General features: G+C 42.8%; 1 protein-coding gene across 4 annotated transcripts in view; it reads left to right on the forward strand.

Moving 5' to 3' along the window:
• LOC118391761 (glutamate receptor 4) overlaps window positions 1-19,245 on the forward strand; it is a 157,722-nt gene extending 138,477 nt beyond the window's left edge. The window contains exons 14-16 of one of the 4 annotated variants that reach the window (XM_052457711.1): window positions 3,652-3,766; window positions 6,386-6,523; window positions 16,977-19,245. In XM_052457711.1, the coding sequence (XP_052313671.1) occupies window positions 3,652-3,766; window positions 6,386-6,523; window positions 16,977-17,141 (418 nt within the window). In that variant the 3' untranslated portion in view covers window positions 17,142-19,245. Of the gene's footprint in view, window positions 1-2,708; window positions 2,824-3,651; window positions 3,767-6,385; window positions 8,227-16,976 lie in introns of those variants that run through there. The other 3 variants (XM_052457710.1, XM_052457709.1, XM_052457712.1) reach the window with 3 other exon arrangements.
• The last annotated feature ends 5,147 nt before the right edge of the window (window positions 19,246-24,392 follow it).

Here is a 24,392-nt window from a genome sequence, read left to right on the forward strand (position 1 = left end):
CCACGGGGAGTTAGTTTCACTTCGCCAAAACTAGAAACTCTCATCTATCAAAACAATGGGAGCAAGCTCATACTGAAAGGAATTGAAAAATGTAATAAAGCCTAGATTGAGTGTGTGTGTGTCTGTGTGTGCGCACAGTACCAACGGTTGTCAGGATTGATAAAAGGTCATAAACACGGTTCTGATAAATATAACAGCTGCATAATGGAGTGAGATACTCAACGCTCTTAGGATAAACCACATCTAAATCCACTGGATTATAGCAGTGTGTTTCAGCCATCATAACATCAACAGGAAATAGTGCTTTGTACAAGCAAGAGACTGTGCATTGGTTTTCTTTTTAAATAAATTCATCTAGCAACAATTATGTGACAAGTGAACTAACACCCCACAAAAACAGGAAAATAATGTCTGGAAAGTGGGGAATACTGAGGTGGGCTGGGCATGCACTTTGCTTGGAACATATGCGCACACACACACACACACACACACTATTGCCACTAAACTCATCTGAATCCAACTCCAATCCTGTAAATTCCACTGACGAGCTTCTCTAGAAGGCAACGACATGGGTTTGCAATGTAAACAACGACTGGTACGGGATTTACCGACTGTTTTCAGCTAGAGGAGTCACTGACAGATCACGGTAGTCCCAGATGGCGGCCATTTTTATTTTGTTAAATTATCAGTCGCGTTCCCCCGGCTCGGACGTTGCATGCATCAACCAATGATTGCGTGTCACGTCATCAACAGACAGATTGCTCTAACATACGATGTGGTTCGCTGATACTTTAAAATACCTATCCATCAATGTTCCCCCAAATTATTTGGGGCACTGAGCAACTGTTAGGTCTTGTGAGTGAAAATGTTGTGGAACTTCCGAACACTGAGACTGTACCCTTACAGTTTTAGACAGTAGCCTATTGGCTATTTGAGCAAAATGTAGGCCTACCAACAAAACCAATGGAGCGAATCCCAGAATATTTTCACGTGGAAATAGCTTTCGATTTCTTTGATGTTGCCTACAGTAGCCTCTATGTGGTGTTCAATGCAGGCCTATTGCATGAGACTTAAAAACGTTTTTACATTATGAAGGGCATGCCATTAATTCATGATTTTTTTTACTTGGTCTGTAAGACTGTGGGCCAAATAGGTGACTGTACATTGCATTGTCTTGTGTTGTGTTGTATAATAATACAAAATAAAATGTGTTATTATTATCATACAGAGAATTAGACAATGTAGGCTACCCCTCTGCCAATAGGCTTATTTGCATATTCCAACCTGTCTCAAAATACATCACTGCCCCTTTAATTAAGACATACGTTTTTTACCTGACTAGCTTTTCAAACACATTGAAATGTAGCCTACACATTTTGTGCCCTCGTTGGAAGCAGTAACTCCCCATTGCTGACCTATACTTATTTATAACTCTGCTAATAACTCGCTAACTAGCAAAGAATATGAGCAAATGTGCATAGGCGTGGCCCTGTGCTCTGATCTGAACTGATCTGAAGAGCACATTCACTCACGGGTGGCTCTGTCTACAACAAAATCACAGACTCGTTCTTACAAAGTTAGATTTGTTTTGTTTTGTTGCATTGAAAAGGGGCTGATATAATGTTGATTCGATCACAGAAAAAACGTTGATCTATATCGTGCGAACTAATGGGGCGAACTCAGTGAAGTTCAGTCTCTTGTGTCTCTCCGCTGCAGTCCTGGAGGAAGTGCGTGGCCACATACTCGCGCAGTTTAGAGGGAACATTGCTATCCAGGCATTGTAAGATCGGGCAGGCATCAGCAATGCCTGGGCAGAGGAACCCGCCCACTATCTTCTGTCAGTCACTTCTGTGGTTGTCACCATGGAAACTCACAAATCAGCATGCAGAGTGGCTATGTCAGACTAAGCAGCTATTTCACAAGGCATTAACCCTAAAGTGACCCTAAAAGGTTAAACAAGGTTAAACAAGGTGACGTTTAATCACATTTTTCTTTTTTCTCATCAGCTTTTACTGAAATATTTATTTTAATAATGTTGCTGTCAGTTAAGCTACATTTCTGTCTCTCATTGTCAATGTGTACCTGATATTCCTGAAAAGTACAGTTGAAATGCACTGAATGCACGTGGACAAATCTCTCTTGATGCAAGTTTTACTCCTCTGAATCAAAATATATATCAAAATATATATCAAAATGATGTTACTACACAATCTTTTCCCTATGGGCACTACATAGGGAATAGGGTGCTATTTTGGACACACAACATGTGTAATGGAGTTTAACCATCAATCAGGTAATGTACAGAAAAACAAAGGCCACAGGGATACAACCAAGGAAACAAATAGAGATTTAAGTTTAATTTACTTCAATTTAGTTTCCTTGGAACAAACTTTGAAGTGAACCAAGTCCCAACGAGAGGTTTGTCCGTTCTGTAACTGAGGGTCCTATCTTTGAGGCAAATACTAACTTCCACTTAAGTCAAAATGATACAGTCTCAAAGTGTCTTAAGTGGAAGTTATTGTTCACCTGTTTGTGTATAGAGGGAGGGTGGGAGAGGGAGTGAGGGTTTATTGTTACAGATAGAGCATTAACACACCCCTATTTCCACCCTTGTCCCCCCTTTATAATCCCCCCTTTCCCCCTCCTATCCCCAATTGGATGCTATCGACTCACCTTCACTCACCCAAATATGTTTTATCATTTTCAAGAAGCGCAGTTAACCTGGCAGTGTTAAAACTGAATGAACAAGGCCTGTTGGACAAATTGAAAAACAAGTGGTGGTACGACAAGGGAGAGTGTGGCAGCGGCGGAGGTGGCGAGAAGGTTAGCCATCCTTGTGTCAGCCCCATGCCGATTGGGTAAAACTGTTCTCGTGGTAACAGGTGCATCTGCCGGGGCGACACCCATCGTGTGACCAACAGTGGCGTTGTGACGTGCCACAGTGGCACATACTATAGTTCTGGACGAGTTGAGAGCGATTACTGTCAAACCACAAATATTCGCTTTTGGTAGATGTTAATACTGTTCACCTATTTGTAACCTAAAGCTTAAGTGAATAATTTTTGAAGATACCTTGAAGTCAGTCACATTGTGTAGTCCCACTAAACACTACATTGTGCCTGCCATAAATGTACAGCATCTTATGGCGAAACGTGAAGTTGTCCTTCACGGGGCTCACTTGAAAAAGAGATGTACATCTCAATATGACTTCCATAGTTAAAAAACAGATAAATATATATATTTTTAATTCTGTTTTTTATTTTTATTGTTGTTGACTTTGGTACAAAATTCAGCCAATAGTTGTAGCTTCACAGTAATTAGCCTCTGATTGGTTGTTGTGAGATAGGCCTCGGCAGTATGTGCCCGTTCCAGAAAGCGATGCAGTGGGGGCCCCATGTATATTTCTGTAGTGCTCAGCCCCTCAGGCACCCATAAACCAACCCCCTAGCCCCCTCTCCACTACCACGAGCATAGAGACATGTAAACCAATGGGGCCCCTGTCTCCGTCACTTTCAGCTGTTAAGTGCTCTGTATGGGCTCTTTACATTTCTGACTGAATAACATAAAATAACATGTCCTATGATGTTATTTATGTTATTTCCCCCCCTGACCCCTCCCCGACCCCTCGACCTCACACGTGCGGTTTCGAAGAACTCCAGTAAACCTAGCCGTGTTGAAACTGAGTGAATCAGGCGTCTTAGACAAGCTGAAAAACAAATGGTGGTACGATAAGGGCGAGTGTGGACCCACGGCCTCAGGAAGTAAGGTCAGTCTCCTGCAAGTCCTGGGACCACACCTCCTCACTGACTGTTCTGTCACACTGATGAACCCCACCGCAGACAGACAGATAGGAAGATAGGCAGACAAGCATGGAGGCAGGCAGGTAGAAAGGCAGGTAGGAAGGCAGACAGACAGACACAGGCAGATAGAGGCAGGCAGACAGAGAGGCAGGCAGGTAGCCAGGCAGACGGACAGGGATGCAGGAGAGCAGGTAGGCTGGCTGACACACACACATACACACACAAAGATAGGACAGAGAGAGACTTAAGGTGTAGCCTGAGGGATACAATACATCCCACTAGAAGACATGCTCACAATTCAGTGATAGCAGCAGCACAGCAATGCATGAAATGGTGAGACCTGCAGGATCACATTGATATGGTTGTCACCTGTATCTGTGCCACACTTAGTAGTGTATACTTAGTAGTGCACTTAGCAGTGCATGTATTAAAGTTGTGCAGTTGTAATGTCACGGTAGATTATTAGTATCATAGAAGTAGAATGAGTGGAACAGGCATGGAACCTCTTACCTTGACTGGTAAACTCTATTATATTTCTATGAATAGTATACCAGTCATTCTAGCCCACTTCTATGAATAGTATACCAGTCATTCTAGCCCACTCTAGATTGGTTCTAGTAAGTTTATCCATTGGGTAATACTCAATCATGTAAAGAGAACTCCTGCCTCAACAAAGCAGCATGTAAACACCTTAGGGTCAAAAGTACTTGTCAGTTGTATTTCCTTGTCATGTATAATTAAAAAGTAGATCTCAAGTTTTGAAGACTTGTTTGAAAGTACTCTCCCACACTCCAATCAGCAGTAGATAAGATGCAAGGCAGCATTTCGTAAAATCTCAAACCTAAACAGATTCCTTTTGACAAGGAAGCCTCCCCTTTAGGAGCAGGCGACTAACCTGAAAAGTGGGATATAAGAAACGTGAAAGAGCTGCACCCTTTGTCTTAAATCACAGCGTCTAATTACACAATGACTATAAGCAGAGATAACAGAGGGCGAGGGAGCTACTTGATAGTGGAGACCAAGGACATTTTTAACTGAGTCATTTAGGCAGCTAGTGAATTTAGAATAATTGTTTTCCTCCTTAATTGCTGTAAAAATGTCATAGTCACACTTTATCAAGACATCATTAGATTGGTTGGCATGGGAACATCATGGTGATATCAGCTGTAGCAGTAGCCACAGAGCTGAAAGCAAGAGCAGGTCTGAACTGGAAAGTGTATATATATATGTGTGTGTGAGTTTGGCAAAGTGTGTTTGTGTGTGTTTTAGATTAGTCAACTATGTATTTGTGCATGTGTGTTGTAATGTGTAATATAATTGCCTGGTGCAGTGAATTCGGAAAGTATTCAGATCACTTGACATTTTTCACATTTTGTTAGCCTTATTCTAAAATTGATTAAATCATTATTTTCCTTCAACAACCTACACACAATACCCCAGAAACAGTTTAGATTACTGAAATATCAGATTTATGTAAGTATGCAGACCCTACACTCAGTATTTTGTTGAATCACCTTTGGCAGCAATTACAGTCTTGAGTCTTCTTGGGTATGAAGCTACAAGCTTAGCATACCTGTATTTGGGGAGTTTCTCCCATTCTTCTTTGCAGATCCTCTCAAGCTCTGTCAGGTTGGATGTGGAGCATTGCTGCGCAGCTAATTTCAGGTCTCTCCAGAGATTCAAGTCTGGGCTCTGGCTGGGCCACTCAAAGACATTCAGAGACTTGTCCTGAAGCACTCCTGCATTGCCTTGGCTGTGTGCTTAGGGTCATTGTCCTGTTGGAAGGTGAACCTTTGCCCCAGTCTGAGGTCCTGAGTGCTCTGGAGCAGGTTTTCATCAAGGACCTCTACTTTGCTCCGTTCATCTTTGCCTCGATCCTGACTAGTCTCCCAGTTCCTGCCACTGAAAAATATCCCCACAGCATGATGCTGCCACCACCACGCTTCACCGGAGGGATGGTGCCAGGTTTCCTCCAGACGTGTTGCTTGGCATTCAGGCCAAAGAGTTCAATCTTGGTTTCATCAGACCAGTTGAATCTTGTTTCTTATGGTCTGAGAGTACTTTAGGGGGCTTTTGGCGGGCTGTCGCGCCTTTTACTGAGAAGTGCCTTTTACTGAGAAGTGGCTTCCGTCTTGCCACTCTTCCATAAAGTCCTAATTGGTGGAGTGCTGCAGAAATGCTTGTATTTCTGGAAGGTTATCCCATCTCCACAGAGGAACTCTAGAGCTCGGTCAGAGCTTAATTTCGAGTCTCATAGCAAAGGGTCTGAATAGTTATGTAAATAAGGTATATATGGTTTTGTTTTTTATAAATTTGCAAACACTTATAGAAACCTGTATTCACATTTTCATTATGGGGTGTTGTGTGTAGATTGCTGAGGAAATTGTTTTATTTAATCAATTTTAGAATAAGGCTGTAACGTAACAAAATGTGGAAAAAGTCAAGGGGTCTGAATACTTTCCGAAGGCACTGTATATATGAGTAGGAATGTGAGTATGTTTGCATGTGTGTGTGTTCTCAGCCCCCCACCACAGCCACGTCTCTGATTGCCTGTCTGCCCTGTGTCTCTCCTCCAACCGCCCCAGGACAAGTCGTCTCAGGCCCTGTCGTTGAGCAACGTGGCGGGGGTCTTCTATATCCTCGTGGGGGGCCTGGGCCTGGCCATGCTGGTGGCCCTCATTGAGTTCTGCTACAAGTCCCGGAACGAGGCCAAGCGAATGAAGGTGGAGGCACCGACGTCTGAACACCACCACCCAAACCACCACCACCTCCCCCACCACCTAACCCCTAGCAGCCCCCAACCCAGCTGCTCCAACCCCAGAACAAGCCCTCAACCCAGTCACAGTCCAGGCTACAGTCCTGGCTATAGTCCCGGCCACAGCCCCAGCCCTTCCCCAAGCACCCAAAACTTAGCCACGTGTAGTGAGGTTTTCGACGGTTACGGAAGCAATGAGGATGTTAAGATATAATGCTGGTACAGGAATAGCCCCTTCCATCCCCCACCCACCCCTCTAGGCCCCCCTTCTATGGTACTGTAAGTTGAACCTCCCTTATTGGCCACTAGCTAGCTTGCCTTGCTGCTGATTGACTGTGTGGCAATGCTTCCTCTAATTCTTCTGCTTTGTGATTAGCTTGTTTGTGGTCATGTGACGTCCTTGTCTGTCTCCTGGCTTCCCAGTGGGGGCTTTAATATGGCCGCAGCCGCTATTGTCTGTTTGGCTGCAGACAATGGGCTCTATTTTAACAAACCAAACACAATGGTAAATCTTAGCGCTGGCGGTAGCGTTGTAGGTTCAGGGTTGTGCCAGAAATATTTTTGCTATATTCACAAATGAATAATGGACACAGTAGCTGGTGGTGTCAAAAGCCTGGATTTTGATGAATAAACTAGTTAGTTGTAGGTCTTTCAAGGCTTGGCCCCTCACATACCAATTAGAACAGGCTCCATATGTGGTTGCTTCAAGTTGTGTATTTATGGTCTTTTGTGTGTTGCATTGTCATCAACTCCAATTCAAATGTTAAATATGTTTGCGGCCTTTGATATGGCATTATAGGACAAATTAATACAATAGTTTAGAGGAGCTTGTCTTTGGTTTTCGGACGAGGGGCACTCTTTGAAAATGGGGATGGGTAACCTTCTTGAACAAACAAAATGCAGGTATGTAAATAGTGAACAATGAAAAAGCATTAGGGTTAAAGAAAAACGATGCTGCTTAACCAGCCTTGACCAAGAGGAAGGTAGGTTATGCTTGGTTTTTAATCAAATTAAACAAAATGGGGGGAGCCAATCGTTTCTTATATTTCTAATACGATATTCACATCTTTTCTTCCATGGGCACTGTGAGTCATGGCTAGATAGGCTGCGCTTCCACTCTCAAAATCCATGCCATTATCAACTGATTTACCATTAAGAACGGCTTTTTCTAGGTCTTAAAACTACCCATTAGAGCTGCATGAACTTGTTTTTAACCCTTTACTCTTGTGGAAACTGGCATATATGGATAGGGCTACATTGAAATGTTTCTTCCAGAAAAATATGGAAAGCATATGCATAACCATGGTAGCAATTAAAAGTGTACAATTTGGAGATTATGGGAAAATGTTGGACTAAAGGTGAGAATACAACACTTTTCCTGACACAGGACTAAATCCAAACGCTGTTGATTTTATGTGCCTTTTACATTTACTGTACTTTTCACCGCATTTGTTGACAACAAAATCTGGAAATACTCTGGATACATTCAGTAACGTGATAAGAATATTCTAGAAAAATGTGGGGTAGGTGCAACATAAGAAAAAAAACCTGGCAAGTGTTTGAGTGAGTGGTCTAACTAGAGTTTCCAAGTGGCCACACACCTCTCCAAAGTGTGCACAGTTCCTAAGTCATTTCAATGCCCTTTTATGACTAAAAGAAGAGTCTTCAACTATAAGGTGCTTTATGGAGCTCTCCCAGCTGAGGAACTAGAGCAAGCAAACTTGTAGTTGTTTTCTTTGGAACACAGCCCTGCACCCTTGCCTTTACACCACTACTGTGCTTGTTTACGCAATCCAAAAACTGTCCATTATAAATCACAATCTGGGTCAAGTGGGCATAATTTGAAAGCTTGCCAACATCACTAGCTAAATTATAAAATATGATCGTACAGTGTTAAGCTTTCGCTAGGCAATTCAGAGAAGTAGACAGTAATTTTGGAGCGCATAGAATGGAGTAATGAGTGTCTTCAGATGTGGTCCAAGGCAAATCTTCTTCGCAATACAACAAACACAGGCTCATTATGTTCAAGACAACCCAGGGAATAACGCCATGCCATCTTGTTACTGTACAATCAACATAGTGATCATAAACATTGACCCTGTATATTACATGAGATTTATAATATGGAAATGTGAAGTGCACATTTGGACTAATGGGTGTTTGGCTTGTGACATCAAAACAATATTTATTATTGTAAAAATCTTTAAAAACTTCTCATCTTTTAAAATACAGGGGTGCCACTTTGGTTTCATAAGTGGTGGGGACATAACCTGGCTGGGGGTACTCCCCAAATAATTGTTTTGTGGCATGTAAAGCTAATTTCCTGCGTTTTTGCACAACCCAATATGCAGACTCTATTTGGAACAAAAATGAAGCAAAAAATTCCTCCTGATAGAGCTGTTGTAACTGAGTCAGGTTTGTAGGCCTCCTTGTTTGCACACGCTTTTTCAGTTCTGCCCACAACATTTCTGTGAAATTGAGGTCAGGGCTTTGTGATGGCCACTCCAATACCTTGACTTTGTTGTCCTTATTAAGCCATTTTGCCACAACTTCGGAAGTATCCTTGGAGTCATTGTCCCTTTGGAAGACCCATTTGAGATCAAGCTTTAACTTCCTGACTGATGTCTTGAGATGTTGCTTCAATATATCCACGTAATTTTCCTGTCTCATGATGCCATCTATTTTGTGAAGTGCACCAGTCGCTCCTGCAGCAAATCATCCCCACAAAATGATACTGCCACCCCCGTGCCTCAAGGTTGGGATGGTGTCCTTTGGTTTGCAAGCCTCCTCCTTTTTCCTCCAAACATAACGATGGTCATTATGGCCAAACAGTTCTATTTTTGTTTCATCAGACGAGATGACATTTCTTCCGAAAATCCCGATCTTTGTCCCCATGTGCAGTTGCAATCCGTAGTCTGGCTTTTTTTAATGGCGGTTTTGGAGCAGTGGCTTCTTCCTTGCTGAGCAGCCTTTCAGGTTATGTTGATATAGGACTCATTTTACTGTGGATATAGATACTTTTGTACCTGTTTCCTCCAGCATCTTCACAAGGTCCTTTGCTGTTGTTCTGGGATTGATTTGCACTTTTGCGCACCAAAGTACATTAATCTCTAGGAGACAGAACGTGTCTCTTTCCTGAGTGGTATGATGGCTGCGTGGTCCCATGGTGTTTATACTTGCGTACCATTGTATGTAAAGATGAACGTGGTACCTTCAGGCGTTTGGAAATTGCTCCCAAGGATGAACCAGACTTGTAGAGGTCTACATTTTTTTCTGAGGTATTGGCTGATTTCTTTTGATTTTGCCATGATATCAAGCAAAGAGGCACTGAGTTTGAAGGAAGGCCTTGAAATACATCCACAAATACAAATTATGTCAATTAGCCTATCAGAAGCTTCTAAAGCCATGACATCATTGTGTTTGTAAACTTCCGACTTCAACTGTACATTAACACACAGTAAAAACAAATCATTCATGTAATTAATCTCATTGGACTACTAGGACTGTAGAGCTCTTTTGACTATTTTTACAATATAGCTGGGTCGACCCGTCCTGTCTCTAGGGGTCCACCATCCTACAGCGCCTCAACACACCCCACTCAGCTTTAGGATCTTCGTGAAACATTCATTATTGGTTTTGGGTCTGTTAAGCCAAGGCCAGAGAGACAACCCACAGGACGGCAGACCAGGGATTGCCTAAATAGGTATCTCACCTGGGCATGTTTTCAATACAGACTCGTACTGTATTCCATATAAGGCATCGAGGCCTTATGAAAGTTGCCCAGTATACGCTTAATGTTGTAATAAATCAAATCTAGTGATACATAACTTGACATTGTGGAAGGATAACCTATCTTCCAAATAATGGCATGCATTACTTAGCCGCTATAAATGCTTTGTTAGACAATTTCTATAGATAAGTCTCCGGTATCAACATTTCCAAGCAAACAAACACAGGGAGAGGGAGAATATGTACATACTGAGATAAAATAAGACACTCTTCAGCCAGCCTTCAGAAGAACATGACATATGCAAATATATGTCCCCTTTGTGTTTTACACCCCCAGCAGCGGAATTACATCTCTGAGTGCATGATATTCAGTTTCACTGGCGTATAGTATGTTCTATGGATGGTCTTACACTGCAGTAATTTATGTCTGAGATTATATGAACATGACTGGGCATTCAAACACATCTGTATCCAGTAATTATCATCAATAGCTTCTACAGCGGCTTGCGAAAGTATTCACCCCCCTTGGCATTTTTCCTATTTTGTTGCTTTACAACCTGGAGTTAAAATGGATTTTTATAGGGGGTTTGTATCATTTGATTTACACATCATGCCAACCACTTTGAAGATGCAAAGTATTTTTTATTGTGGAACGAACAAGAAATAAGACAAAAAAAACAAAAAAACTTGAACGTACATAACTATTCACCCCCCCACCACCACTTTTTCAGCAATTACAGCTGCAAGTCTCTTGGGGTATGTCTATATAAGCTTGACACAATTAGCCACTGGAAGTCTTTTGCCCATTCTTCAAGGCAAAACTGCTCCAGCTCCTTCAAGTTGGATGGGTTCCGCTGGTGTACAGCAATCTTTAAGTCATACCACAGACTCTCAATTTGATTGAGGCTTTGACTAGGCCATTCCAAGGCATTTAAATGTTTCCCCTTAAACTACCCGAGTGCTGCTTTAGCAGTATGCTTATGGTCATTATCCTGCTGGAAGGTGAACCTCAGTCCCAGTTTCCCTCAAAAAATTCCCTGTATTTAGCGCCATCCATCATTCCTTAAATTCTGACCAGTTTCCCAGTCCTTGTCGATGAAAAACATGGGATGAAAAACATGGGATGGTGTTCTCGGGGAGATGAGAGGTGTTGGGTTTGCATCAGATATATTCCTTGATGGCCAACAAGTTCAATTTTAGTCTCATCTGACCATAGGACCTTCTTCCATATGTTTGGGGAGTCTCCCACATGCCTTTTGGCAAACACCAAATGTGTTTGCTTATTTCTTTCTTTTAAGCAAAGGCTTTTTTCTGGTCACTCTTCCGTAAAGCCCAGCTCTGTGGAGTGTACGCCTTAAAGTGGTCCAAATTGACAGATACTCCAATCTCCGCTGTGGAGCTTTGCATCTCCTTCAGGGTTATCTTTGGTCTTTTTGTTGCGACTCTGATTAATGCCCTCCTTGCCTGGTCCATGAGTTTTGGTGGGCGGCCCTCTCTTGGCAGGTTTGTTGTGGTGCCATATTTTTTCAATTTTTTAATAATGGATTTAATGGTGCTACGTGGGATGTTCAAAGTTTCTGATATGTTTTAAAACCCAACCTTGATCTGTACTTCTCCACAACTTTCTCCCTGACCTGTTTGGAGAGCTCCTTGGTCTTCATGGTGCCGCTTGCTTGGTGGTGCCCCTTGCTTAGTAGTGTTGCAGATTCTGGGGCCTTTCAGAACAGATGTACAGTATATATGTATATATATATATGTGTATATATATGTATGTGTGACACTTATATGTATGTGTGACACTTAGTTGCACACAGGTGGACTTTATTTAACTAATTATGTGACTTCTGAAGGAAATTGTCTGCACCAGATCTTATTTAGGGGGTTCAAAGCAAAGGGGGTGAATACATATGCACACACCACTTTTCCCTTCTTTTTTTTCATTTCACTACACCAATTTGGACTATTTTGTGTATGTTCATTACATGAAATCCAAATAAAAATCTATCTAAATTACAGGTTGTAATGCAACAAAATAGGAAAAACGCCAAGGGGGATGAATACATTTGCAAGCCACTATACCAGGTCTTCCTCTATCAATCCTTAATACAGTTTGGAAATCTGACCCTGCTGAGACCCCTGTCACCATCTGGTCCTCCTAAAATGAGGCATGACAAAGAATTATCTTGGTGTATATTTATACACTATATTATCCAAGAATTGAATCAATGGTTAAATAATTGAAATGACCATTATTCCCAGATCCCAGATTGTAGCTTTAGCTGCTGTCCTGTAGCTACTGTAGGTCTACCCATCTTTTTATCATTCACTGATATTGTTAAAAAAATCATCCGAGCTCTGGTCTTCCCTGGCTGTCTGACCCTGCTGTGACCCCTGTCACCATCTGATCCTGCTAAGACATGATGAGTAAAATGTTGTGTACTGACTGCACTAGAGGGCTGCATTCCTGCAGGATGCCTTTTTTTTTTGCTGCAGGTAGGAGCGGTTGGTGGGACAGATGACTTCGGGATGAAAATATTTGTGTTGTCCCACAGATTAATTGGAAACTATAATCCTTCTGCTTTGTATGCGTTAGCATACATTAAAAGCACGTATATTGTATTGAAAGCACGTATTCTTCTCATTATTTATACACTCAAAATTCACTGTTTCAACTACAGTAGCTCTCATAGTCTCCTACCTCTCCTAGTTGGGCGTGAGAGTTCAAGTGCGCCTAGTATGTGTGGTCTCATTGAAATAGAGTAGGTTGACTACATGGGCAGAGAATCGCATGGCAGTTAGTTTACTATGGTGTCTATATATAAATATTGATAATGGAAAGAAGTGGCTCAACCAACGTGAGTCGAGGTTCAATCAAAAAATGGATTCATCATTGAAAAGGCACAATGCGCACATAGGTTAGGCTACTATGGTGAGCGAGCATTGCACCTTTTCATTTTCAATAATAACCCATTTATTTGTCTCTGCCTGTAAATCGTCCTTCGAAAAGGGAAGCTGTATCCTATAGGACTATGCAAAATGAAGCAAGTGTCGCTATCGTCATTCTTGCTGTTTCCAGGTCAGTAGCCATCCCTGTGAGGTCAGGTGTGCATGTGGTCTCAATTAAATAGAGTAGTAGGCTATAGCCTATGTATACATGGGCGTTGAAGCACGGAGCAGTTATCTTTCCAAAGAAATGTACTTCCTAAATAGGCCCATTATTAGGCTATAGTTTACTACATTGCCTCGGAATAGGCCTAAATATTGATCACCCTTATTTCTCCAGTCTGAAAATCTTCCCACTCCTAAAAGGTAGGCTATAAAAATAGCTCAAGAGAAAGTTCAAGTCTCTCCAACTCTGTTCTCTTCAAACTACATCTAGCATATTGGCTGATATAGCCCAGTAATACAATATAAGGGCCATGTGAGAATCTCTGGTAACCTATTTCTTAAGTTCTTTTTGTGCATTTGATATTGGCTGTAGGCCACAAAAAGTGCTGGGACCATGGCTGCCAAGTGAGCTGTGTCACACATAAGCCTAAAATAACACTTCGGGACTGCAGTTGGACCAGTTCTGGTGGTAGCGGGTGGGAGTCGAACAGAAAGCCAGCAGGTGGGGATGAAGAAATCGGTCCTGGCTGACCTCTACTACTGTTTACCATGACAGTGAAGCCTGTAATGTTAGAGCTGTTTGTTACTGTATCACTGTGAAAAGTAGGGATTTAGTTAGGAAAACTGACAGATCAATAACGTTACATTGCCATACTGACCAATAAAACTCATATTGATGTTCTGACATTTTTTCAGTGCAGTCTTCAAACGTTTAACCAATGGTTTCATTGTTTGATTCATGTCTAGCTAACATTAGCCAACTTTTGGCCAGCTCTCTCTCTCTAACAATATATCAACAGGCGAAAGCTAGCCAAGTGAATTTACTTCTGTTCTGAAATGGGACAAAACAAAAGGCTACAAAACATTTCCATACAAACAACAGCTGTCCGATAGTAATAATAGCCACCTTATATTGCTATCTGGCTGCTAGAGGCTAGAGCTGATCTAGATAACTAGAGGCTAGAGCTGATCTGGCTGTGGTTGCTACTAGCTAGCGTAGCTTATTCATTCACCTCAGCCGAGACGGGATGAAACATTAGACAACATTACATGTCAGTTACATTACTACTGAGCACTGCGAATAAACACTAGTTTCATTTTTTTCTGTTAAGTTAAACAGCCGTTACCTTCCCAGCTACATCAGTCAACTAAAGAGTAGCCACTTTCTGCTATGCTCTCTTTTACAACTTGGTGAAAAAGCACAACACATACACACTGAACTATGCTCAACTCTCCCGTGCTAGTCCAGCCAGGCTTCCAGAAGCTTTGCCTTCACACAGCCTGTCAGTCCGCTCTGTGGTGTCCGTGTGGTCCTAAAACACAGCCTTGCTGGATTTTGTGTCACATTGCAATGATACAACTGGGGGGGGGGACAAAAATGCAAATGCAGAATGTGGGGGGGACATGACCCCCTGCGTCCCCAGTGAAAGTTGCACCCGCGTCCTTACATTTTACATTTCTCTCACTCAGATAACAAACTGTGCAAACTAGCAGGTTGGATGAGGGCAACTTCTTGTCATGTGCAGTGCCCAAGTTCAGAATGGCTGTCAGTCAAAACCCATACAGAGCTGTGAAGTGGAGACCGAGAGCTCTGACATCATGTATAGCATGTTACTGTACAGCCACGGTGTTCTAATTTAGATACTTAAACGTATCCAAATAGGCAATTTTCAACCCATATACGGGTACGAGTGTAAAGGGCTACAGCCACGCCTCAAATATTGCCACCCCTCAGCGCAAGCAAGCTCAACGTTAGACATACAGGTAAATTGCCAAACCTGGCATTAGGGCTGGAAAATGGCAGTTTTTACATGATGAAATTACAAACTAATGTTCATTTGACACATGCGTCTCCTTAGCGCCAGACAAAAATAGAGCCCAATGTCTCATGCTGTTGACTGACGAGTGTTACAAATTTCCAGAAACTTTCTCCAAATTCCCAGATTTGATAAGAATCACAGATGCAGGAATCCCTCCCCGCTTATTCCTCCCTGATTCTGGGAATGCTCCTCCCGGGATTTCTGGAAATCTGGGAATATCAGGGTAGTTTCCCAGGCTTTCCAGGTATCCCAGTTTGAGGATTTCCTGTTGGAGTATTCCCTCCCTGCTTATTCCTTCCATGAATCCTCCAAACAGAATTTCTGAGAATTTTGGGAAATCTGGGAAGATTTCCCCAAAATGCTTAAGTTTTCTGGTAATGCTAGTTGGAGGATTTCCTCCCTGCTTACTGTATTTCCTCCTGATTCCATGAATCTTCCAACCTGGATTGTTTGGGAAAAGTTTCTGTAATTTCACAACCCTAACTATGACACCCAGGCACTTGCTCCTCTATCTAAACCAGAAGGGAGAACCACAGGTTTTAATGAGAAAACAGCCCCATGCACACATAAAGCTAGATAAAGCAATATAACACTGTACATTATTGGGGAGTTAAAGCCTAAAGTAAATGGAAGATAACTGCCCCTCTAAGAGTTATATTGATTTGAACTCCTATCTCTAAGATATTTCCCTCGGGTCCAGAGATATTAGACTTGCAGATCTACAGTCTCAGTCTCAGTATGTGTCTGACGTGGTTATGTGTCCCCTGTTGGTGCTCTCTCGACTCTCTCTTTATTCCCTTTACTGTTGCTTGGTCAGCTGCCCTGTGGTCCCTCACCCACACATGAATCATCCATTGTCTAATAACCATAGTAGTCAATGGAAGTTGTGTATTAAATGTACACATAAAGAGGCGTAATAAGAAATGATTATTGAATGGCTCTGATGGATGTCCTGTAATTATGTGGTGTGACGTTGGATGTAGTTTCTGTACGATATTCATCCCCAACGTTACCCATCTTCATGATGATTCCTGATCTTAGAGCTTTTAGCGTCATTCTGTAGTGTGGCAGAGTCCGAAAACCCATACTAGCATCCTAAATAGTAGGCCGTTTGAGTATGTGAAAAAATACAGTTTTATAGTATGTGACATTTAGAAAATTGAGTATGCTTTAAATGCCCGGACGTCATACTAATTTCGGCTTCTCATGTAGTATGAATGAGTTGTAACCTTTTCAGGAATTTCACACCCACAGTGCATTCAAACCGGATTAAAAGGAGAGCTTCGAGATTTGATATTTCTCTGAAAGTAAACAAAAAACGAATTGAAGATTGGAAATAAGACGAGAAAATATTAAGCTACGGCCATGGCATACTGCATACTTTTTACTAAACATTACGTCACAAATAGTATGCGACGATGAGTACATTTTATGCAGTTTAGGTATGTAGTACGCTAGTATGAGTATTCGGACATGGCCAATGTCGATATGAGCTGACATGTTTTATCTGTCCCTCTCTCACCTCTTTTTCTCTCTTTCTTTCCCCCTTGCTCACTCTTTGCCTCCCCCTCGTTCTTTTCCCCCTCCCTCTTTCTCTATCTGTTCCCCCCATCTTCGTCTTATTTTCATCTCTTCTCCCTACCTCCCTCTCCACTTCTCACTACCGCTCCCCTCTCTCTGTCTCGATCTCCCCTTTTTCTCTCATTACCCTTCCTCCCCCACCCATGTCCCCCACTTTATGCCCCCCCCACCACCACCTCCCAGCTGACCTTCACAGAGGCCATGAGGAACAAGGCACGCCTGTCGATCACAGGCAGCGTGGGGGAAAACGGACGTGTCCTGACGCCTGACTGTCCCAAAGCGGTCCACTCGGGCCCCTCACTCCGCCAGAGCTCCGGCCTGGCCTTGGTCTCCTCCGAGCTCCCGTGAAAACCAAAAACCTTCAAAGTGCCTTAAAAAACTACCTACCCACAACCACCATATACCACAAAGACACAGGACAAACACCACCCTAACCGGACACCACTATTGTCTGGGAAGAGAAGGACTATCTAACGTTGTGGACATTTTCTAATGTAGCAGAGATGGGGACTCTAGTGAATTGGTGGTCATTTTAGAAGGATTTCTGTGGAAAAGTACACTCTGGATTTTCGCTATGGTCACGCTGGGGCTTATTGTAATCATGGTGGCGTTTCTCGGTGCAGAGGTGGAGATTGCGTCTGACATGTTCCACTCAAGACCCTGTACCAACTTACCATACCTCCTCGCACTGGCGAAGGAAGAGGAGGAGAAACGAGAGTCAAGGGAAAATTAAAAGTAAATGACCAGAAAACTGTAAACTCTAAACGTGTAACTGTGTATCTCTGGGTTGCTGACTGTGAATTGGCAAACTGAATCACAATCAAAAAGTGGACAATATTTATTACCAGTTGAGAACAGTGTTTGAAAGACAACTGTCAGTCAACAATTCACTAAATATAAATCCCTGACATCATGAGGCGGAGTGTCCCCCGGTGTCACCATGGAGATAAACTATAATTATTAATGAACTACAGTAACTCTATTGACAATTAATATATGATAAATAAACTGTGAAGATTTAGTAAATATGTATATTCTGTGAAGACAAAGCTAAAGAAAAAATATTTGCGGTACATAGAGGAGACTGCATAACATGCTTGCTTTTTAAACAGATGTAAATAGCTGATTCGGTAGTGGACAGAGGACTGTTCTCTTTTTGTAAACATCTTTAAAGAAATAATTCATCGCAATAATGGATAAGACGTTTGAGGAGAGACATTGAGACAGTGTTTTATTTCTTCGATGTTCAGTACACAGAGTACTGTGTTCAGAAGACAGAGTGCTGAACATTCATGCTCAATGTTCCATGGGTGTAGTATCAACTCTCCCCATCCTGTTCCCTACATATTAATATATTCAGCGATGAATGTTAACTAGCCCCACCCCATCCTCTAGCCACACCTCCTCACTGTGCAGTCGTAGACCAGAAAGTGTCTCATAGACCAAACTTTACATTTAAGCCCTTTACTTGCGTTTCCGCTGTCAAAATCGAACTATATATCGTTCGATCAATTTTTTTTGTAACGAACAAATACACAAACTGTCCATCTCCTGGTTTTTCAGCGTTTTTTCAACGTTCACGGCTGTTGAACGTCTCTTATCTGGGTAGATATTTTAGATTATTGTGTGTGGAGAGTATAACGCAAAAATGAAATGTGAATTGAGAAGAAAAAAAATGTTCTCATTGCTATATTATTTTGAGAGTCAAAGCTATTTCCTATACAGTATTTATTAATAAAAAATCATGAAGAAGAAGAAGACACTGTTTGTATTATTGAGCCATGGTCAAAGCTTTGGCCCTCAACACTGTGGATCCTCAGTCGCAGGCTGGACACTATAGCAGAACATATGATCCCCTCCCTCTCATTGAAGTTATTAATGCATTGTTTGCAGAGGTCTCAACTCATGGCTGATGGAGGGACAATCTCTGGGCCCATGGGCCACAATAGGACAATGTCTTTTACTGAGTCATCCTTTTGTCTATTTCATTTTCAACTTTTTCCCCAAAACCTGCTTCTGCTATTGTTGTTGTTGGACAAATGTGTGCAATGTTTTCAATGTTTTCATTTGCTGCATATATATACATTCATCCAGTCCGTACACACACACATCAGTGGAGGTTGCTAAGGGGAGTACAGCTCATTATAATGGTTGGAATGCCATCAACCATCAAACACGTGGTTTCCATGTGGTTGGTATCAGTCTTCTGACTCCATTCCAGTCATTATTATGAGCCGTCCTCCCCTCAGCAGCCTCCACTGACACATATACACACCATGTGTACACACAAGCACACACACACACAGACTGGAGGGACCTAATTGCGTTGAGAGAATAAACCAGCTGAAATATTTCAGGCCATCTGTTTTGGTCCTGCCATATGTCTGTAAAATTTAAATTAAACCATTCAAATCTTTATTTTGATCTTTTTTGGTAAAAAAGGAAATCCAAAGGCTTTGTCACTGTGTCTTCATTGTGGACAGGGTGAGAGAGTTCTGTGTTAAATGGATGAATGTACTTGAGTGTGTATGTGAAAAATGTTTTATATAACCCTGTAACACACTCATAGGGTGGGATTCAATCAAAGGTGCATTGTCGACTGTTGGGAGAGTATATTTAAAAGTCATATCTGCATCATGAATTGTGTTTTTACAATAAGAATACAAAACTGTTTTGTGTTTAACTGACAATAAGTCTAATGTCTTATGTAAAGGCTATATGTAATTTGTATCTCGTTTTTAGAGGGAAGACCACTCTAAAACAATCTTTTGGTATTTAATTTATTTTTTCATTTTCCACTGTTGACAGAGTCCCAAAATGTTTTGCATGTCAGCAATCGAGTTTTCAAGATATTGGACATTCAAGAAGAAGTATCATGATGGTGCAAAATGCCACCGTGTTTACGTGAGCATTAGGCCCCATACACACTCAAGCTGTTCAACAGATGTACATCACACATCGGTTATACAACGGGTCACAGAAATATCTGTTAGCAGTTTTGTATCCCCAAAATATCCGTTGTATTACAACTACTTGTTAACTGATTGTTAAATGATCTGTTGTACAACCTGAGTGTGTACGGGGCCTTACATTTCATATCCTCCTAATGTAGGAGTGCCACATTATCAAAGAATGGCAGTATTCTATTGGAAGCTACGACCCAACTACAAACATAACAGATGGTCCAAGACACGGAGATGAAACCATCCAATCAGGTTGACGCTGCAGTGACCGAACAGTGGCAGTAAAGCCTATGTCTACGCACAACGGCGACCCTGTGTAGTTGTGTAGAGTTATAGATTTGGGGATTTTTAGCCATTTTGTGAAGCTCATATTGCGTTCTTGTGTTGTAGATATAACTGAAGCAGACCAACCCTGTTCATGTTCAGCCTTGACCCTCCCCTCCATATCACGGTAAATCGTGCTCACCAAAACACTGTGTACTGCTATACTATAGCTACTAGCGATGTAAACAGGGACTGGCTGTTTAGAAGCCTCTTGGACCTAGACTTGGCTCTCCCGTACCACTTGCCTTGTGGTTGCAGAGAGGACAGTCTATAACTAGGGTGGCTAGAGTCTGACAATTTTTAGGCCCTTCCTCTGACACCACCTGGTATAGACATCCTGGATGGCAGGAAGCTTGACCCCAGTGATGCACTGGGCCATTTGCACTACCCTCTGTATTGCCTTGCGGTCAGAGGCCGAGCAGTTGTCATACCAGGCAGTGATGCAACCAGTCAGGATGCTCTTGATGGTGCAGCTGTAGAACCTTTTGAGGATATGAGGACATCTGCCAGGCTCTGGAGTGGGCATCTGCCATGCCAAATCTTTTCAGTCTCCTGAGGGGGAATAGGTTTTGTCGTGCCCTCTTAACGACTGTCTTGGTGTGATTGGACCATGTTAGTTTGTTGGTGATGTGGACACCAAGGAACTTGAAGCTCTCAACCTGCAGCCCCGTCGATAAGAATGGGGGTGTGCTCGGTCCTCTTTTTCCTGTAGTCCACAATCATCTCCTTTGTCTTGATCACGTTGCGGGAGATGTTGTTCTGGCACCACATGGCCAGGTCTCTGGCCTTCTCCCTATAGGCTGTCTCGTCGTTGCCGGTGATCAGGCCTACCACTGTTGTGTCATCGGCAAAGTTAATGATGGTCGTGCCTGGCCGTGCAGTCATGAGTGAACAAGGAGTACAGGAGGGGACTGAGCATGCACTCCTGAGGGGCCCCTGTGTTGAGGATCAGTGTGGCGGATGTGTTGTTACCTACCCTTACCACCTGGAGGTGGCCCGTCAGGAAGTCCAAGATCCAGTTGCAGAGGGTCCAGTTCCAGCAGGTCTTCTGACACTATGGCCTTCCGGAGGACATCGTCTCCGACTGTGGTCCCCAAATCACGTCGCGAGTATGTAGAGCATTCATGGAGAAGCTGGGGGTCATGGTCAGCCTCACATCCGGGTACTGGCCTCAGTCCAACGGGCAGGTGGAGAGGACCAACCAGGAGTTGGGGAGGTTCCTGAGGAGTCACTGTCAGGACCGGCGGAGGGAGTGGGCCTGGTTTCTTCCCTGGGCAGAGTACTCCCGGAACTCACTTCGTCACTCCTCCACCAGGTTGTCTCCCAGTGTTTCCTGGGATACCAGCCGGCCCTAGCCCCGTGGACCCCAGGCCAGACCAAAGCACCTGTGGTGGACGAGATGTTCTGACATGCAGAGGTGGTTTGGGACGCTACCCACCTTGAGGCTTGGGACGCTGCCCACATGAGGCTCTAAGGGTACGGTCCAGAGGAGCGGTGTTGTGTTCTGGCGGACGACATTCTAGATCCCAACATCATCCAAGATTTCAACCTTTAGCGTCTGGAACGGCCCACTTCTTGCCCTCGGGGCCTTTCTCCTGGCTGGCATTGTCCTGTGGCTGGGGCCGCCCCAGCCACCCAGCCAACTGTCTACTAACCACCGTTCCTGGCAACCCATCATTACACAGACCTATCAACCTTCATTATGCACACCTGCGCCTTATAATTAGGCACACCTGGACTGGCAGTATTGTTTCTGTGTTATGTTCAGACGATACTCTTGTTCCTGTGTCCCCTCTGTTTGTTCTTATTAAACTCATCGACTGCACCTGCTTCCTGATTCCCTGCTTTTACAACACCTTTGGCAGCCATTAGAGCTGTACATTTATGAGGTAAGTCTCATAAGAGCTTTGCACATGTATTGTGAAATATTACTATTAAAAACATTATCCAAGCTCTGCCAGTGTGTTCGGGATCATGGCTAGACAGCAATTTTGAAGTTATGCATAGATTTCAAGCAGATTTAAGTCTAAACTGTAACTTGGCCACTCAGGAACATTCATTGTTTGGCTTTGTGTTGTCGGTTATTGTCCTGTGAATTCCTCTCGTAGTGTCTGGCGTAAAGCAGACCTGATAAACTCCCTAGTCTTTGCTGATTTCAAGCATACCCATACCATGATGCAGCCACCACCATCCTTGAAAATAAGGAGGCAGTTACTCAGGGATGTGTGGTGTTTGCCCTAAACATAAGGCTGTGTTTATTTGCAGTATTACTTTAGTGCCTTTTTGCACACACATGCATGTATTTTCTTCACTCTGTTATTTAGGTCATTATTGTGGAGTCACTAAAATGCTGTTGATCCTCCCTCTGTTTTCTTCCATCACAGCCAAATCACCAATGAAGAAATGGTGACATCCTAAGCATTTTCCTTCTTGTCCTGCAGCTCAAATCAGAACGACGACTGCATCTTTCGTATGTCTGGGTGGTTTAATACATCATCCACAGCATAATTATTATCTTCACCATGCTTAAAGATATATTCAATACTTGACTGAGGGACCTTACAGATGTTGTTTGGGGGAAAGGGACCTAGTCAGTTGCACAATTGAATGCATCAACCTAAATGTATCTTCTGCATTTAACCCAACCACTGAATCAGAGAGCCTTAATCGACATCAGTGCCCAGGAACCAGTTGTTGCTGGGGGTTAATTGCCTTGCTCAACAGCAGATTTTTCCATCTTGTCAGCTTAGAGATTCAAACCAGTAACCTATCGGTTACTGGCCCAATGCTCTTAACTACTACACTACCCTTCTCCCCTTTGGAAGGTGTAGTTATTTCCAGAGGAAGGGGTAGTTATTTCCAGAGGAAGGTGTAGTTATTTCCAGAGGAAGGGGTAGTTATTTCCAGAGGAGGGGGTAGTTATTTCCAGAGGAAGGGGTAGTTATTTCCAGAGGAAGGGGTAGTTATTTCCAGAGGAAGGTGTAGTTATTTCCAGAGGAAGGTGTAGTTATTTCCAGAGGAAGGGGTAGTTATTTCCAGAGGAAGGTGTAGTTATTTCCAGAGGAAGGTGTAGTTATTTCCAGAGGAAGGTGTAGTTATTTCCAGAGGAAGGGGTAGTTATTTCCAGAGGAAGGGGTAGTTATTTCCAGAGGAAGGGGTAGTTATTTCCAGAGGAAGGGGTAGTTATTTCCAGAGGAAGGGGTAGTTATTTCCAGAGGAAGGTGTAGTTATTTCCAGAGGAAGGTGTAGTTATTTCTAGAGGAATGGGTAGTTATTTCCAGAGGAAGGGGTAGTTATTTCCAGAGGAAGGTGTAGTTATTTCCAGAGGAAGGTGTAGTTATTTCCAGAGGAAGGGGTAGTTATTTCCAGAGGAAGGGGTAGTTATTTCCAGAGGAAGGGGTAGTTATTTCCAGAGGAAGGGGTAGTTATTTCCAGAGGAAGGGGTAGTTATTTCCAGAGGAAGGGGTAGTTATTTCCAGAGGAAGGGGTAGTTATTTCCAGAGGAAGGGGTAGTTATTTCCAGAGGAAGGGGTAGTTATTTCCAGAGGAAGGGGTAGTTATTTCCAGAGGAAGGGGTAGTTATTTCCAGAGGAAGGGGTAGTTATTTCCAGAGGAAGGGGTAGTTATTTCCAGAGGAAGGGGTAGTTATTTCCAGAGGAAGGGGTAGTTATTTCCAGAGGAAGGGGTAGTTATTTCCAGAGGAAGGGGTAGTTATTTCCAGAGGAAGGGGTAGTTATTTCCAGAGGAAGGGGTAGTTATTTCCAGAGGAAGGTGTAGTTATTTCCAGAGGAAGGGGTAGTTATTTCCAGAGGAAGGGGTAGTTATTTCCAGAGGAAGGGGTAGTTATTTCCAGAGGAAGGGGTAGTTATTTCCAGAGGAAGGGGTAGTTATTTCCAGAGGAAGGGGTAGTTATTTCCAGAGGAAGGGGTAGTTATTTCCAGAGGAAGGGGTAGTTATTTCCAGAGGAAGGGGTAGTTATTTCCAGAGGAAGGGGTAGTTATTTCCAGAGGAAGGGGTAGTTATTTCTAGAGGAAGGGGTAGTTATTTCCAGAGGAAGGGGTAGTCATTCAAAAATCATGTCAACCCCTATTATTTCACAGAGTGAGTCCATATAACTTACGTGATTTGTTAAGCCAAAGGCTTGCCTCAAGAAAGGGGGGGGTGAATACTTATGCAACAACTATATTTCAGTTATTTAATGTGTGTCGATCAATGACAAATTACAATTGAATCTATTTCAATCCCACTTTGTAACATAACACTGTATGTAATGTTGTCTCTGGCTGGAGCAGCCTCCTATTATTATCTAATC

The sequence above is a fragment of the Oncorhynchus keta genome, chromosome 12 (assembly GCF_023373465.1).
Source record: "Oncorhynchus keta strain PuntledgeMale-10-30-2019 chromosome 12, Oket_V2, whole genome shotgun sequence".
NCBI lineage: Eukaryota > Metazoa > Chordata > Actinopteri > Salmoniformes > Salmonidae > Oncorhynchus > Oncorhynchus keta.